At 38.1% G+C, this 18,202-nt stretch overlaps 1 protein-coding gene across 3 annotated transcripts in view; it reads left to right on the forward strand.

Annotated features, from left to right (window-relative positions):
* PIP4P2 (phosphatidylinositol-4,5-bisphosphate 4-phosphatase 2) overlaps nt 1–12,834 on the forward strand; it is a 52,699-nt gene extending 39,865 nt beyond the window's left edge. Inside the window, exons 6-7 of one of the 3 annotated variants that reach the window (XM_066372422.1) lie at nt 9,502–9,592; nt 9,871–10,009. In XM_066372422.1, coding sequence (XP_066228519.1) covers nt 9,502–9,592; nt 9,871–10,002 — 223 coding nt within the window. In that variant the 3' untranslated portion in view covers nt 10,003–10,009. Of the gene's footprint in view, nt 1–9,501; nt 9,593–9,870; nt 10,010–10,391; nt 11,904–12,781 lie in introns of those variants that run through there. The other 2 variants (XM_066372423.1, XM_066372421.1) reach the window with 2 other exon arrangements.
* The last annotated feature ends 5,368 nt before the right edge of the window (nt 12,835–18,202 follow it).

The following is an 18,202-nucleotide window of genomic DNA, read 5'->3' on the forward strand; positions in this document are numbered from 1 at the left end:
CTAATCTTGAAATCAGACCTTTCTAAGGACATGTCTCAGGTCTGCTGGATTAATATTCTGCACAGAATCTATTTTGATAAAAAAATTTTAATTTTAAAATTATTACTTTTTACTTATGTGTGTGTGAGTCATAATATAAGCTAAAGAGATTAAACTAGAATGTTTTGACAATTCAGTTTTTTTTTTATTTTTCCGAAGCTAGAAACGGGGAGAGACAGACTCCCGCATGCGCCCGACCGGCACACCCACCAGGGGGCAACGCTCTGCCCACCAGGGGGCGATGCTCTGCCCCTCTGGGGGGTCCCTCTGCCATGACCAGAGCCACTCTAGCACCTGGGGCAGAGGCCAAGGAGCCATCCTCAGCGCCCGGGCCATCTTTGCTCCAATGGAGCCTCGGCTGTGGGAGGGGAAGAGAGAGACAGAGAGGAAGGAGAGGGGGAGGGGTGGAGAAGCCGATGGGCGCTTCTCCTTTGTGCCCAGGCTGGGAATCGAACCCGGGACTTCTGCATGCCAGGCCGACGCTCTACCACTGAGCCAACCGGCCAGGGCGACAATTCAGTTTTCAAAATTGAAAATATAAGTTCAGAGTTTAATTTGTGTGATACATAGTATGCTATAAATACCTTATCTATTTTGATAGTAGAGAAATCCTAAGAATGATTTCTAGAAAAAAAAATTTAAAACTGAGAAGTAGAGTATCTGTAACAAAACATCTCCCTTTATCTCTGCTAAAACTGATTCCAACTAAATATAGCCCGAAGAGAATAACTCTTTACAGCAGATTTCTAGCTTCAAAGGAACAGATATCTCCTTTTTAATTTATTTGTGAAATTGATCATCTGAATTCTTAACTTTGTTGAATCCGATAGAAGTCTGTACATGGAGAAGCAAAGTGAGTAACTCCAATAGGTACACAGAAAAATACATATACTAGAGGCACCCCCCCACACACACAAGTATTTGAATATGTGTGTGAATGATCTGTATTTCTGTGCATTGTTTTCACAAAAATGAAGAAAATTAAACTGTCAATATCTTCAAACCAAAAACACTAAATTGGATTAAAAAACTTTACAGATAATAAAATATGGAGAGTTGCTGTAATTAGCAGTCTCTATGCTAAGCACTGTGCTAGTTCTTTGTGGACACAGATGTACCAGCTATAATCTGTCTATCCCATGATCTGGAATGCAGATGTTATTATCCTCGTGTTACAGGTGAGGAACTGATAGAGAGGTTAAAGGTTTGACTGAAGTGATTTTGCTTGGTTAATTATTTTACAACAGTGGCAATATTTTGCAAATAATAAAGAAGTATTGACTGTTTAGATACTCTGGTTAAAACATCACAAGACAGTGTATTAATGTGAAGAAAAACTTTTATCAATTATGTAAGGATCAACTTACATAGAAATTCACATGGAATGAATCTGCTTAAATAACATTCTGGAGGAATGTTGACAGAATTGGAATCACATGCTAAATATGGGAGGACTGAAGGCATTCATGTGAGCAGAGACACTGTTATCACATGAGTAGTCATGGCACATATCTGTTTTCTGTTCTCTTTGAATGGTTTTCTTCTTAACAAAATGATGAATCATCTGTTGAAGTAAGATTCTGAGATAGAATTTTATTTGTTTAAACACAAATATCAAATATCCTAAAATTATTTTTAAGTTATAAGAGTTATTAAATCATTACATTAAAATTATCACAAGACAGGTAGACACGATTTCCCCCAGGGCTTCCAAACCAAAACGTCTTTTTTCATCTCACTGTTTCTTACTCAGGCAGTTGCTGGCTGTCGCAGCTAATGGCAAGATTCCTTCTCAATTGGGAAGCTGTGGCCTCTGCTGGCCAGGAGGTGGAGTCTAGCATTCTGAAATACAAGCTGGGGTACAAGCAAATGTTGTAATAGGTCTAAGACTAGTAGAGATGGTGATTTAATCCATGATAATAATCATTAAATATAATTTCTGGTATCACTGATATACTTTGTGGATCACCTCCTATCATTTTAAACAACAGCAGAGTCTTACTCTTTTTTATTTTGCTGTTTAGTACTTTCTTTTATAATTATTCATGAATTCAACAAACATTCCTGTGCTAGGTATTGTGTTCAAAATAAAAGATATAACCTTGCCTTCAGGGAATTTCATCTCGTGGGTATAGAAAAGAGAATATATTATCACCATAAATTCTTAAGTGCTTTGAAAGGGGTATGTCTCACATTCTCTGCTCTGATGAGCCCCTAATCCAGATGGGAGGGAAGGGGAACATGGGAGAAGGTGACCAGGAGAAAGGGGTATGTGAGATGATGTGAAGAAAACAGTGGAAGGACCTGCTTGTACAGAGGGGTCCGTGTAGATGGTAAGGAAATGGGGTAGATAGGGCTGCATACGAAGGAATAAGAGAGAGACTTGAGTCAAGGTGGACACATCTGAGGCTATGGAACCATCACTAAAATATAGAATATAGGATCTAAAATCATGTCTGGCAGACAGATGATAAATTCATTTTGATCATATTAGATATAGAGAGACTCCTAGGTTTTCTAGATTGCCTGTCTTCATTGCTTGACATTCAGATCCATCCATTTGCTTTTCAGACCAGCAATCTTGGATCAACATGACCATGACTTCTTCTTCCTTACTTCATCGCAAGATAACTGAGAGCTGAAAAAATTCTATATTGATAAGCTCTTTACAAACATACAGCTACAGTAGTCCCTCTTCTATCTCCAGGTTAGGTTTCATACCAGCCCCCCATTGCGATAGGCGAAAATCCACGAACTAACGACCTTATATTATTTTATTATTTATATATATTTTAAGGCTTTATAAACCCTTCCATACTCTTATAACCCTTTCCCACACTCTTATAAACACTTCCTATGCTCTTAAACACTATCTACACTCTTAAACCTATGTAAACACAGTGCTCTGGTTGGTCGCCTCCCATTCATCAGCCAGTAGTGTGCCCTGTGCAGTCTGACCTGATCAAACTAGCTCAAGCGGAAGCCACGGTAGCTGCGTTTTCCTTCCGTGCAAGTCTTTGTCTGCTCATCTGCTGTACGCTGCATATTTTATTTTGATTTAATATTCTGATATGTTTTAATTAATATTTTTTATATTGTTTTCAATTTTTTAGGCTAGAAAATGCTTATTTTACCTCTCTCTCACTTCCTAGTTGGAAACCATTCTCTATCCTCTTCCTTTCCTCTTAGAGTGATGGTAACCCATACTCTGGAGTAAAGTGCAATTAGCCACTAGGCCACTGATTTTTTTCTGACAAAATTTACATCCCAACTTCAAATTCTAATAGATTTGTTCAGTCTCTAGCCTGCTTGTTTTCTCTGTAGTGTTTGGTTCTGTTGATCTTTTTTTCTTTAATTAATTTTTTTCTTTATTTCCAAATACCACCTTCTCCTATTTTTCTCCCAGCTCTCAGACCATTGCTTTGCTATCTTGTTTGTTTCCTTTCCTTTCCTTACCAAGTTGTCAAATATTTCTATTCTCCATACTACTTCTGGGCTTTGTCATATAGTCCCCTGTCATTTGTGTTCCCAGAACAAGCTAGGATTCATGTTGTCTGTCACCCTTTTAAACAATTCACTAGAGACAGGGATCAAGTAGGTAAAAGAGCATCTTTAGCTGACCAGGTGGTGGCACATGGATAGAGCATCGGACTAGGATGCAGAGGACCCAGGTTTGAAACCCCGAGGTTGCAGGCTTGAGCATAGGCTCATCGGCTTGAGTGTGGGCTCACCAGCTTGAGCACAGGGTTGCTGACTTGAGTGTAGGATCATAGATAGGACCCCATGGTTGCTGGCTTGAGCCCCAAAGTTGCTGGCTTGAAGCCCAAGGTCGCTGGGCTTTCAATCCCTCCCTTTCAATCTGTCTGTCCTTCTCTGTCTCTGTCACAAACAAACAAACAAACAAACAAAAAGTGTGTCTTTAATTCAAATTGCAGCAACTTGGAAAGACAGTGGACTCGGGTTCAAAAAACTTTCTTAGTGCTCCCCTGCTGCTACTGTTTTTACAGGGTTCGGGGGCTATTAGAAATGGTGTAAGGGGCAAAAGTCTGTGTAGTTAGTCATGTAACAATGTACAGGAGATGAGGGTTCAGCTGCAAGAACTCTCCTCTGCAAGTTCTTCTGCAGAGGCCTAATCAGCATGATCCTATCTGTTTTCCTTAGTAAATCTTCAGGACAGCCAGGGGCAGGTGTCACCCAGGAACACCTGAGACCTGGTGCCTCTGAGACCATCTGCATCTGGGATTTATCTCTGAAAGACTCCCTGTTTTCTTAGGATATAAAGTAAAGATTTAAAATTGGTGAACTAAGTTTCTAATTAATTTGTAGGACTTAATCTTCACAGTAAATCAAATTTAAACTTTCTTAACCTTAAGTCCCTCCCCACTTAAGCTTTCCCCAACTTTCCTGCAAAGGCAAACTATCACTGTATTTCAAAGTGAAGACCAAGGAGCCATTAAGAAAGAATAGCAAGCAGATTAACTATTTCCTAACCCTTACATATCTCCTATTCATTACAGCCAAAAACTACTATTACTAAAGCCAAATTTCTAACTTTTGGGCTCCTCTATCATTTGTATATCATTATACCCAACTAATATGCCATTAAATCACCCCAGTTCTTTCTTCAAAGCTTCAATATAACTATGTAATCTATATTTACTATTTTACCTATTAGTTCAACCTGGGTGTCCATAGGCCTCTCAAACACAACACATCCAACTTCCTTACCCACATTCTGCAATATATTAATGTACTGACGAATATATTATGTTAATGAATGTTATCCCGTGTGCCCAGCTGATCAAGCTAGAAATCTGGGTGTATCTTTATTCCTCATCCAAACGGAAACGAGTCCTACATCCAAATGGAAACAAGTCCTATCAATGCTGCCTTGGCATTTTAATTCTGTTCTCTTATTCTCACTGTTCATGTATTCAGGATCTCTTACCAAGACAACTACAAGAGCTTTCCAATATATAGTTCTTTATCCATTAGCTAGAGTGATGGTCTCCAAATGCAAATATGGATTTTAAACTCTCTGACTTCAGATCTTTTAGTAGCTTTCAAATTCATGGCCATAGTGTATGTATAGCTGTGTTGGTTGAACACTGCACACTCCATGTAGGTGCTATTTTTATTGTTATCCTAGATTTGGCTTTTAGTGGCATATCAAGTATACTGACGAGGGCCATTTTCTATTTATTGACATCAGTGCACCATATGGGCTTATTATAGGCCCAATTGCCTAAAATCCAAAATCAAACTACAAACTTTTTAGTAAGGTATAAGCAGCACTCCAGGTGCTAACTTCTCCAGCAGTATCTGTGTTATGTTTTCTTCCACCTCAACATACAACTTCCTGTGTCCCTGCCTCAACAAATTCTTCTACTTCCATAAGTACACAATACAGTTCCTTGCTTCTGTCCCTTAATCTCATGTTGCTAGGCCTGGAATGACCAGGCTAATCCTTTTCCCATTCCTGTAAACCTGGAACACACCTATTCAACTCCACCACTGGCAGGAAGAGGCAGCGACAACAGACTGGTCATCTATGCTGGTCAGTGACATGGAGCTCAGTTATCTGTCAGCCCAGGTTGTACATTGTCCTTTGAACTCATATTCACAAGAGAAATACACTTATTAAGCTGGTATATCCTGGATTTTGCTATTACAGGATTCTAGCATGTATTTTATGTTATACTTTTTATGGTAAAAAGAATTATTATGATCACTTCATCAGAAACATAACTTTGGAATGTTATAATGTAATCCACGGGTTATATAGAGACACCAAGATAAATTATAGGAGAAATATTAGGAGGAGCTTTATTAATAAGCCGGTGATATAGCTAACCCACTTCATGCAGCCCAGATCATAGTCCTGATGCTGCTTTTATAGAGACAAAATTACATACTGGTTAGGGGAAAAAGGAGGAGGAGCATGGTACAAAAGTCATTTCTAATAAACTTACGACATTTATCTATAAGATCTATTAAAAGGAAAAAACCTTCCTACACATTAAGATCACAAGGTAACACAGTAGTGATAGGTGTTTTACATACCCAACAAAGACATCCCCAAATCTTCTAGGTGTACAACCCATCCCTGTCGCCCCAACAGTGGGAAATGAAATGTTTAGCTTAGGATAAGGAGAGAAGCTCAATGAAATTACCTTTACTAAATGTTGGGCTAGCTTATTAGGAAACCTAACCTTGCTTACTTTACAAGTTTTGTACATATAAAGAATTTCAGAAGGATGATTATTAGAAAGCATATAGAATGTTAACAGAATACAGGTTTTTCAGGCAAGGGACTGGGCTCGTGATCCTTCGTCTAGGTATACGTCACTCTCATGACTTCAGGATGGGAGGAAGAGTTAGGATTAGTGTAGGAATTTTTAATTAACGTACATAAACATTGCTTCCTAAAGGCTTTTAAGAAAGGAGAAGAAGAAGGGGTTTTCAGGTTCTATCTTCTTTGCTCTGGTGTCAGTCCTTCCAGAGAACTATAGGGACGAAACTATGACTATGACTGACTTTTGTCCCTGTAACCTCTTCTTCTTGGGCTTTTTCTTCCTCAGAAAGGAGGAGTAAGGGGGCCTGACTTTTCTTTTTGAAATACTAATATTAACAGTTTTGCAGTTTCTTGGTACCTTATCATAGGAACACGTATCCACCAAATAACCTAACTTCAAAATATGTAAAATAAAAATGTTTATAAGGACTATGGTCTTGTAGATCAAGACATAAATACAAAAAGCAAAAATTTTTATAACTTTTAGAAGAAAAGATAGGTAAATATTTTTATGACGGACGTAGGAAAGAATTTCTTAGACAAGGCAAAAATAAATCACAAACTTTAATGGAAAAGATTAGCAATTTTAACTATCTTAGAATTAACTTACATTGATTTTGTTAGGAAAACTCATCATCAAAAATGGTACTAAAATTGAATTTTTAAAAACTCAGGTTCTAAGAGATAGATGCAGTATGTATAGCTGCCTGGAATAGTGTCCATATTACATAAATACCATCTATGAATCAGTAAGCTAAAGGCAGCCTAACACAAAGGGGCAAGAGATATGAACAAGCAAGTAATAGAAAAAGAAAAGCAGTAGCCTTGCCTGACCTGTGGTGGCGCAGTGGATAAAGCGTCAACCTGGAAATGCTGAGGTCGCCGGTTCGAAACCCTGGGCTTGCCTGGTCAAAGCACATATGGGAGTTGATGCTTCCTGCTCCTCCCCCCTTCTCTTTCTTCTCTCTCTCTCTCCTTTCTAAAATGAATAAATAAATAAAAAAAAAGAAAGAAAAGCAGTAGCCAAGCAGCATTTGGAAAGATGTTGAACATAGTAGAAATCAGAGATATGCAAGTTAAAACTTCAATGGAATACCATTCCTACTCATGAAATTGTCAAACGTAAGAGAAATACCAATTGTGGAAGGGTTGATAAGGGTGTGGGGAAGCAATAGAGGCTCCATACAGTTTTGGTGGGGATATAACTTTTACTTTTATTAAAATTGAAGATATGTATACAAGACAAACCAGCAATTCTATTCCTAGGTATTTGTTTGAGAAAGTCCTGCATATGTACATAAGGAAGTCTAAAAGAGTTTCAAAGCAGCCTTGTTATAATAGCAAATAATTAATTTAAAAAGTTCTGACTGTCCATCGACAGGAAGAGTAAAGTGGTATTTTCACATAAAGGAAGATAGTTGTGAAAATGAATGAACTAGGTCTTGACGTATGAACATGGCAGAGTCTCAGTGTTGAGAAAATAAAAAGGCAAGTCACAGAATCATATTGCTTAACACACATACCTATAGAGTCTTAACACATGCAGAACAATGCCATATATTGCATGCAGATACCACATATGTATTCAAAGTATAAGAGATTTTATTGTTCGTGCAATAGGTGCTGTTGGTCATTGCCTTGTTTTGTGATGAGAGGGCACTTGGTTCATAGAAGAACAGTAGGTAATTTCTTTCCTGGGAAGACTTTCCAGATGTAGTGACTGTTTAGTTTGTGAGGAAAATTGGGCATGAGTTTTCTAAGCAGAATTCATGCACTGAAATTAATGTACTAAATTGTATTCTTCTTGCCCACAGAAAAGCTGCTCCAATATTCACTTAGAACCTTTTATGGTTCCAGAAGTTTTTGGATTATTTATTCTACTTCTGTGAAAATTAGCATTGGTATTTTGACAGAAATTGTGTTGAATGTATAGATCACTTTGGCCAGTATCATGGATATTTTAACGAGGTTAAATCTTCCTATCCAATTTTTCTTCAATGAAACATTAAAAAGAACCTTTCGACTTATTTAATACATAAGTTTAGTAAGCTTCATCAGTTTCTAATTCATGGTAGGTAGGTGTATCTGGAGGCAGATACACGGATAAATGATTTAGTATTCTAATTTTAATGTTGACATAAAATAAAGATGGTTTTAAAAAAAATCAACTGGTATTTGTAAGATAGCACTAACTTTCAATTCTGGAATAAAGTTTTGAAAATAGATCTTTACTTTAGAAGATTTTCTTAACCACTCTTTTTGTTTGTTTTTGTGGATATTGTTAAGCTTTAAATTTTGTTTTAAGCCACAATAATACACTTCTCACAAAAATTAGAGGATCAGGGAATGTGCAGAAACTTCAGCACTTTCAGCCTTTTGTAGAGTGCATTTTCACCAATGAAATAAAAGTTGGTTTTCCATCACATTTGCATAATTGAACAACTTTCTTTGACTTGTCTTTTGCTTTTCTGATGTTCTTGTTGTTTTTTTGGGGGGGTATTTGTTTGTTATCTTTTTTGTACTTTTCTGAAGTTAGAAGCGGGAAGGCAGTCAGACAGACTCCCACATGCACCTGACCGGGATCCACCCGCATGCCCACCAGGAGGCGGTGCTCTGCCCATCTAGGGCGTTGCTTTTTTGTGGCAGGAGCCATTCTAGCACCTGAGACAGGGGCCAGGGAGCTGTCTTCAGAGCCCGGGCCAACTTTGCTCCAATGGAGCCTTGGCTGCAGGAGGGGAAGATAGAAATAGAGAGCAAGGAGGAGGGGAAGGGTGGAGAAACAGATGGGCGCTTCTCCTGTGTGCCCTGACTGGGAATCGTACCCAGGACTTCCATACGCTGGGCCAATACTCTACCGCTGAGCCAACCGGCCAGGGCCCTGATGTTCTTGTTTAATAAAAGAAATCAAATGCTTCTTTTTTTTTTATTGCTTCATATTCATTTTGAAATATCCCCTAATTTTTGTGAGCAGTATATATCACCGATTATTTATGATTATGATTCATATTAATCATTGAAAATTACAGTTTTTACAAGTAAGAAAAGTAAAACATAAAAAAAAATGGAAGTGTGTGTGTTACTAAAGCCATAGATTAGTACTCACAGAGATGAAATGGAGAGTAATAATGTAAATACTTAATATTCTCTCTTCTCTCATGAATTTGCAGTTCCTCAGTAGGTAGTGCTCTTCCACGAAGACGCTGCTGTGCATATATTACCATTGGAATGATATGTATTTTCATTGGTGTTGGATTAACTGTGAGTATTACTCTATGCACTGTTAGAATTCTTTCCTCTCAACTTTATCACAAGTTTAAATGGTGAGACCTGAAGAACCTGCCTCCCTGGCATACCTGGCCCAGAAGCTTCTGAAGCTTCTGCAAGTTAAGTTCATGGATCTGATTTTAGTGGAGCTTGCCCGTCAAGCATTGGGGAAATGGGGGAAGTAGTGTCTGGGGGCCCCTCTTAAATTCCTTGGCATCGGGGACTTTACCATTCATTTAACAAAAGCCCATTTGTTTTCACTTAATGCCCAGAACCAATTGGCCATGGCCAAGGCTGAAGCAATATTCTATCAGCTATTGGAATCTGAAAAACCATTCCTCTTTCTTCAAGGGAAGCAGAGGTTATTATCAATATGGGAGTGGCTTGTTTTCAGACGATACTGAAGCTAAGCAGTTGGCGTGGCGATTACCCCGGGAGTGAGGAAGGGACTGGTCTGTTCTGCTGCCATGTATTTCCATGCTCCTTTGTTGACCTGTCCTTATATCATTAGTCAGGTGGAATTATAGGGAGTAAGTTCCTTTTAGAAGTAACACATTTTAATGAATTTCTTAGCATATTTATAAAATTTATAGTTAATATAACTAAGAGCAGCATATTACTAAATTTTAACATCAGTGATAGTCTAAAAGTACACCAACTCATATTTTTTAGGGATTTTGGGGCCTCAGGGATATATTGCATAAAAATCACATATAAACCAACACAAGTTCTCTAAGCAGATATATTTTTTTAAGTTTTCAAACTTTTATTTTTATATTGCTTTTTATTTTAGGTTGGCACCCAAGAATTTGCAAGGCGATTTCATGCAACCTATGTTTCGTGGGCAATTGCTTATCTCTTAGGGTCGATCTGCCTTATTCGAGCTTGTTATTGGGGAGCCATAAGAGTCAGTTACCCAGAACACAGTTTTGCATAAGCTTGCTTAGGAGTAAGTGATGCAGGTAAGAGTATCTAGCAGTTCTTGGTAAGCTGCTCTGTTCTGGACATCTTTAAATCATTTACCCTAATGGATTCCTTTCTGGCTTATGTATGAAGTTTCAAGACTTTGGGAATCTTTTATGAACAAATTCTCATTGCACTAAATTGTATGCAAATAAGTTTGTTTTGACACTAGGTTTTTTCAAGCTCGAATAATAAAGCCATGTCTTCATGTTCTTTTACATCTGAAAGATATTTTTGGATTTGTCACCAAGCATTAGATCTAACATCACCTTTCATTTTTAAATCAGTTATTCTATTACTTGCTAATCTGTGAGTATTCCCAGAAAGTGTTTATAAATGTTTCTACAATAGCTTCACATTTATACTTACATTTTAATTAAACTATCAAAATTGCCTGCTTTAAAACCTAAGCAATATGCATTTTGCTTGAACTGCTTATTGTAACTTTAACCTAAGATCATAATGACCTTATTCAGGAAAAGAATTTAAGCCTACCTTCAAAGGCTTGACATTCTTGTCAGAAAAAAAAAATTTCTAGATACTGTATGCTTGTTTTTTGTTATTTGTAGAAAGATATACTATTTTGGTAGTAATTTAAAATACAAGAATGAAAATATTTATTTGTCCACAGTCAAAGATGATGTTGGATAAATGGTTTTTCCTCAAAGATCACAGAACTTTTATCTTTTATTTTTGTCTATTGTTTTATTTACCAATTATAAAGGTTCTGGTCTCGATTTATGAATTATGTTAATCAGTTATATGTATTTCATTATAGAACCAAGAGGAAGTATTTTACGTAACATGTTTTATAATACTGTACTTAACTATTTAAACAAAGATATGTTTATATTGGGTTGCCCGCTTCTTCATTGACTCATGGTAAATTTTTTTTATTGGGATAATTATGAACTACCTATATGTGAAGGGAGCCTGTGACCTTTTACACTAGCTAAAATGTTGAGATTAGAAATAGTTACTCTTACCGTTCTTCTAAAATATAGCTGGTCAGATAATTACAAATTTATTCATGAAAATAGATTAAAGATAGAAAGCAACATAATTTTTAAATAATTCACTAGGATTTAAGGAATCAGCTTGTACACTGCCCATCTTTGCAGTTTTGAAAAAGGAATTGTTTAGTTGATACACAATGTTCTAAAGCCCTTAACATAGAATTAGAAAATTAGATGATCTGAGTAAATTAATTGGCTATACCGGGATAAGAAGAATATTTTAAATTTATTTATGTTCCTAATTAGTATTAAAATGTACTCATCAGAGAGTTTGGAGCAAAACACATGTAAACTTCAAAGAGTAAATGATAACTATATAAATGCAGTAGCTCACAATTATATGTACCTTTGAAAATACACTAATAAAGATTATTGTCCAAAAATTACCTTGTTATGTTCCATTTTTTTCAAAATAAGATGTAATTTCCAAAATTGACTTGAGATCTTATTCTGAAGTTTTTGTGTTTAAGAACATATATTTCTTTATATAATATTCACTTATTTTTTTTTCTAGTACTTTCATTGTTTTATTTTTAAAATATAGGTTTTATATCTATTTGTAATATACTTGATGGGAGGTATGAAATAAGAATCTAGTTTATTTCTTTTCTTAATGGTTAACTAGTTGTCACAGCATTGTATATTGAATAATCTATTCTTTTCCTATTAATTTGAAATCTCAAGTTAAATTACAGGGTGGGGCAAAAGTAGATTTACAGTCGTAAGTACATGAAACTATAAACTGACTTTTGCCTCACCCTGTAAATGCTGCATGATTATATTCCTGTTGGGGTATAACTTCATGAAAGCAAAGACCTTGGTGATCTTGCTCATTGTTTAATTTCTAGCATTTAGAATAGTGCCCAGTGTATATGTGCTCAATAAATATTCATTGCATCACTGAATAAATGACTGAATGAATTGGTATATTAAATTCTTATATGCCCTTCAGTCTGGACTTTATATTTTGTTACAGAATGTATAGGTATTTATATGTTTGTGTTAAGTAAAACCCTAAATCAGACACCATGTAAGAATGGAATAATTGGTCCCTGGCCGGTTGGCTCAGTGGTAGTGTGTCAGCTGGCATGTGGATGTCCCAAGTTCAATTCCCTGTCAGGGCATACGGGGGAAGCAACCATCTGCTTTTCCATCCTCCCTCTTACCCCTTCTCTTTTTTTCTCTCTCTCTTCCCTTCCCACAGCCATGGATCATTTCAAAGATTTGGCCCTGGTGCTGAGGATGGCTCCGTGGAACCTCCCTCTCAGGCACTAAAAGTATCTCAGTTGCTGAGCAACATCCGTAGATGGGCAGAGCATTCCCCCTAGAAGGCTTGCCAGAGGGATCTGATTGGGGTGCATACAGGATTCTGTCTCTCTTATCTCCCCTCCTTTCAAAAAAAAAAAAAAGAAAAGAAAAGAAAAAAGAAAGGAACGATTGAATGATTAAAAGAAAAAAATACTACCATATGAAAAAAATCACAAGCAGAGCCAAAAGATAAAGAGCAAAGATATTTTCAAGTAATAGAAACAGTTAATATTTTTAATATGAGGAGGGACTAAAGGCATGAAAAAGCATTCAAAAAAGAAGAAATATAGTATATCATATAATACTGGTTTGGTGGTGATGCACTCTAGCTTTTTCTTGTCTGGGAAGCTCTTATTCTAAACTTTGATTCTAAATGATAGCTTTACTGGGTAGAGTAATCTTGGCTGTAGATCCTTGCTTTTCATCAGTTTGAATATTTCTTGCCACTCCCTTCTGGCCTACACAGTTCATGCTGAGAAATTAGTTGACAGTCTATGAGAGCTTCCTTGTTGTTAACTAATTCCTCTTCTATTTCTGCTTTTAAATTTTTCTCTTTTTTCTTTAACCTTTGGCATTTTAATTATGATGTGCCTTGGTATGGGCCACTTTTGGTTCATCTTGTTTGGTATTCTCTGCACTTCTTGGACTTGTATGTCTATTTTCTTGTCCAAAGTTGGAAATTTTTCTGTCATTATTTTTTCAAATAGGTTTTCAATTTCTTGCTCTCTCTCTCTTCTCCTCCTGGCATTCCCATGATGCGAATGTTGGTACACCTGAAGTTCTCCCAGAGACTTCTTTACTCACTGTTTTTTTTATTCTTCTTTATTTTGCTATTCTGAGTGGGTGTTTTCTGTTTTCTTATATTCCAAATCGCTGATTAAATTCTCAACTTCATCCACTCTACTGTAGATTCTGGTAAATTAGTCTCCATTTCAGTTAGTGTACCTTATATTTCTGACTGCTCCTTTCTTTTCCTTTTTTTTTTTTATTTTTGTGGCAGAGACAGAGAGACTCAGAGGGAGGGACAGATAGGGACAGACAGACAGGAAAGGAGAGAGATGAGAAACATCAATTCTTCGTTGCGGTTCCTTAGTTGTTCATTGATTGATTTCTCATATGTGCCTTGACCAGGGGCTACAGCAGACTGAGCTCGAGCCAGCAACCTTGGGCTCAAGCTGGTGAGCCTTGCTCAAACCAGATGAGCTCGCGCTTAAGCTGGCGACTTCGGGGTCTCGAACCTGGGTCCTTGGCATCCCAGTCCGATGCTCTATCCACTGCGCCACCGCCTGGTCAGGCCTGACTGCTCCTTTCTTTATGCTATGGAGGTTCTAAGTTCATTAAGCATCTTTATAACTAGAGTTTTGAATTCTGCATCTAGTAGATTGCTTGTCTCCATTTTGTTTAGTTCTCTCTTTGAAGCTTTGTTCTACTCTTTCATTTGGGGTGTATTTCTTTGTCTCCTCATTTTTGCAGCCTCCCTGTGCTTGATTCTAGGTATTAAGTAGAGTTGCTACATCTCCCAGGCTTGATAGAGTGGCCTGATGTACGGGTGTCCCATAGGATCCAGTGGCACAGCCTCCTATCACCAAGCTGGGCACTTGAGGTGTGCTCCCCCCATGTAGGCTGTGTATTCCCTCCTCTTATCATAGAGCTTTGATCGCTGCTGGCATGTCAGTGGGAGGGATTTACTGCCAGGCCAGTCAGCTGAAAGGACTGGCTGCAACCACCACCAACTGTGGAGGATCAGCTGTGCTGGGGCCCACCCCACAGAGCAGGACTTACTTCAGCAGAGGGCTCTGGTGTCTGCTTAGTTGGCCCCTTGAGTGTGCTCCTTGTGGAGGTGGTTGGGTGGTGGTTTGAAGCTGTCCACTGGGTGCGGTAGGTCTCAGGGAACCACCAGTGAGGGGCGAACAATATTAGCCAGGTTGATGGAGACTCAGATATGGAGCACGCCTGCCAGCTCTTTGTGGGGAGGGCTCAGCAAAGCAACAAGTACCTCTACCAGCACTTCTGTTTGGGAGAAAGCTGTCCCCCTGCAGCTCTCATCCTGATACTAGCAATGGGGTTCCTCTACATATGTCCCTGGTGCTTGTCCAGTTAGCAGCCCAGCGCTGGAGCTCAGACGGAGTAAATCAGAGTGAGTTCGTGCACAGGTCCTTGACAGGAGCTGCCTGGGACCCCAGCAACCTCGGTCTCCCTCAGCCTCATTCGCTGCTGGTTTTTACAACCAGAGGTTATGGGGACTTCTCTTTCTGGCTCTGGAACCCTGGGTTGGACATGTGTGCCTGGGTCGCCTGGCTCCTCAGGGCACCTTTGCAGCAAAGATATCCCTCCCAATTTTTACCTGCCACACTGGGTGTGCAACCCGCCTGTATAGCGTCTCCCCCCTCCTACCATGCTCCGTGTGACTTCTTCTTTAATTCCCTAGTTGTAGGACTTCCAACAGCCAGATTTCAGTGATTCTGAATGATGGTTGTTCTGTGATTTAGTTGCAGTTTTGATTTGGTTGTAGGAGGAGGCAAGTACTACATATGCCCATGCCACCATCTTGGCTAGAAGCTGAGATACTATTTTTTATCTACCATACTAACAAAGAGTGAAAGAGTGCTTACATCCTTTAATGTTGAATATATGGGGAAATATACACACATGCATATTCTTTGACATAATAATTCTGTCTATAGGAATTTATCTTAAAGGTGTTATGGATAAGAAAACACATGTATAGCTGGTCGTGTTTATCACATATTTGTTTATAATAGGGATTAAAAACGAAAAATTCCAAAAATTAAAAAATATTGGTAGGTGAAATAATGGTAATTCATAGTATGAAATAATAAACAATCATTAAAAATATGGTATTTCTCACCTGTTGAATTGAAAATGCTTCATAAAATATTGTGATAATCAGATTACAAATCAATGTGTAGAGTATTATCCACTTTTTGAAAATGATTTTTTGTGTATGTTGTAAAAACTAAGGAAAATTGAACACTAAACTACTAAGAGTGGCTATCTCTGGGTAATGAAAGACAAATTACTTAAAAAAAAGTTTATAGCCTGATCAGGTGGTGGCACAGTGGATAGAATGTCAGCCTAGGATACAGAGGACCTAGGTTTGAAACTCCAAGGTCGCTGGTTTGAGCGCAGGCTCATCTAACTTGAGTGAGAGCTCTCCAGCTTGAGCATAGGGTCACTGGCTTAAGTGTGGGATTATTGACATGACCCCATGGTCGCTGGCTTGAGCCCAAAGGTCGCTGGCTTGAAGCCCAAGGTCGCTGGCTTGAGAGTGAGGTTGCTGGCTTGATCAAGGGGTCACTGGCTCAGCTGGAGCCCCCTCCCCCTGACCCTGATCAAGGCATGTATGAGAAAGCAATCAATGAATAGCTAAGGTACCACAATGAAAATGTCATGCTTCTCATCTCTCTCCTTTCCTGTCTGTCCCTCTCTCTGTCTCTCTAGCTTGCTTGCTTAAAAGACAAAAACAAAAATAAAATGTTTATAGGCATACCTTGGGGATATTGTTGGTTTGGTTCTGAACCACTGCAATAAAGTGCCACACAAATTTTTGTTTTCCCAGTGCATATAAAAGTTATATTTATGCTATACTATAATGTATTAAATGCACAATAACATTATGTCTAAAAGTCAATGTACAGCTTGGTCTGTGGTGACACAGTGGATAAAGCATCAAGCTGGAATGCTGAGGTTACTGGTTCAAAACTCTGGGCTTACCCAGTCAAGGCATATACAACAAGCACTCAATGAACAACTAAAGTGTAGCAACTATCAGTTGATATTTCTTACTCCACAACCCTCTCTATAAAATCATCAATCAATAAAAAAATCTAAAAAGTCAATGTACATATCTTAATTTTAATATTTTTATTGCTAAAAAATGCTGACCATTATCTAAGTCTTCAGCGAGTCCTAATCTTTTTGCTGATGGAGAGTCTTTGCCTCCATGTTGAAAGTTGTTAACATCAGGGTGGTGGTTGCTATGGCTGGGGTGGCTGTGGCAATTCCTTAAAATATGACAACAGTGAAGTTTGCTGTATCCATTGATTCTTCCTTGCAAGAGCAATTTCTCTTTAGCATGTGATGCTGTTTGATAGCATTTTACTTGCAGTAAAACTCCTTTAAAAATTGGCATAAATCCTCTCAAACCCTGTTGCTACATCACCAAGTTTATATGATAGTCTAAATATTTTGTTGTCATTTCAGCTTTTTTCATAGCTTCACAACCAGTAGAGCCCACTCAAGAAACCACTTTTGTTGTTTACTCTTCAGAAACAACTTCTCATCCATTAAAGTTTTAATCATGAGATTGTAGCAATTCAGTCCCATCTTCAAACTCCACTTACAATTCTAGTTCTCTTGCTGTTTCCACATCTGCAATTACTTCCTCCACTAAAGTCTGGAACCCATCAAAATCATTTATGAGGGTTGGAGTCAACTTCTTTATTTTTTTATTTATTCATTTTAGAGAGGAGAGAGAGAGAGGGAGAGAGAGAGACACACACACAGAGAGAGAGAGAGACAGAGAGAGACAGAGAGAGAGAGAGACAGGTGGGAGGAGCTGGAAGCATCAACTCCCATATGTGCCTTGACCAGGTAAGCCCAGGGCTTCGAACCGGCGACCTCAGCATCAACTTCTTCTAAACTATGTTAATGTAGATACTTTTACCTCTTCCCATGAATCATGAATGTTCTAATGGCATCTAGAATAGTGAATACTTTCCAGAAGGCCAATTTACTTTGCTCATATCCATCAAAATAATCACTATCTACAGCATTTATAGCTTTATGAAACATATTTCGTAAAAAATAAGATGCAAATGTCAGAAGTACTCTTGATCCATGGGCTGCAGAATGGATGTTGTGTTAGCATGCATGAAAACAACACTGATATTTTTGTACATCTCGATCTTAGCTCTTGGTTGACCATGTGTGCATTGTCGGTGAGTAGTAATATTTTGAAAGGGATCTTTTATTCTGAGCAGTAGGTCTCCACAGTGGGCTTAAAATATTCAGTAAACCCTGTTACAACAGATGTGCTGTCATCCAAGCTTTGTGGTTTCATTTATACAGCACAAACAGTATAGATTTAGCATAGTCTTTAAGGCCCTAGGATTTTCAGAATGTTAAGTGAGTATTGCCTTCAATGTAAAGTCACCAGTTGCTTGAGCCCCCAAGAGAGTAAGCCTGCTCTTTGAAGCTTTGAAGCCAGGCACCGATTTTCCTGCTCTAGCTGTGAAACTCCTAGATGGCATCTTCTTCCAGTAGACTAAGTTTTCTTAATCAGCAACCCTTTCCC

The sequence above is a fragment of the Saccopteryx leptura genome, chromosome 3 (genome assembly GCF_036850995.1).
Source record: "Saccopteryx leptura isolate mSacLep1 chromosome 3, mSacLep1_pri_phased_curated, whole genome shotgun sequence".
In the NCBI taxonomy this organism is placed as follows: domain Eukaryota; kingdom Metazoa; phylum Chordata; class Mammalia; order Chiroptera; family Emballonuridae; genus Saccopteryx; species Saccopteryx leptura.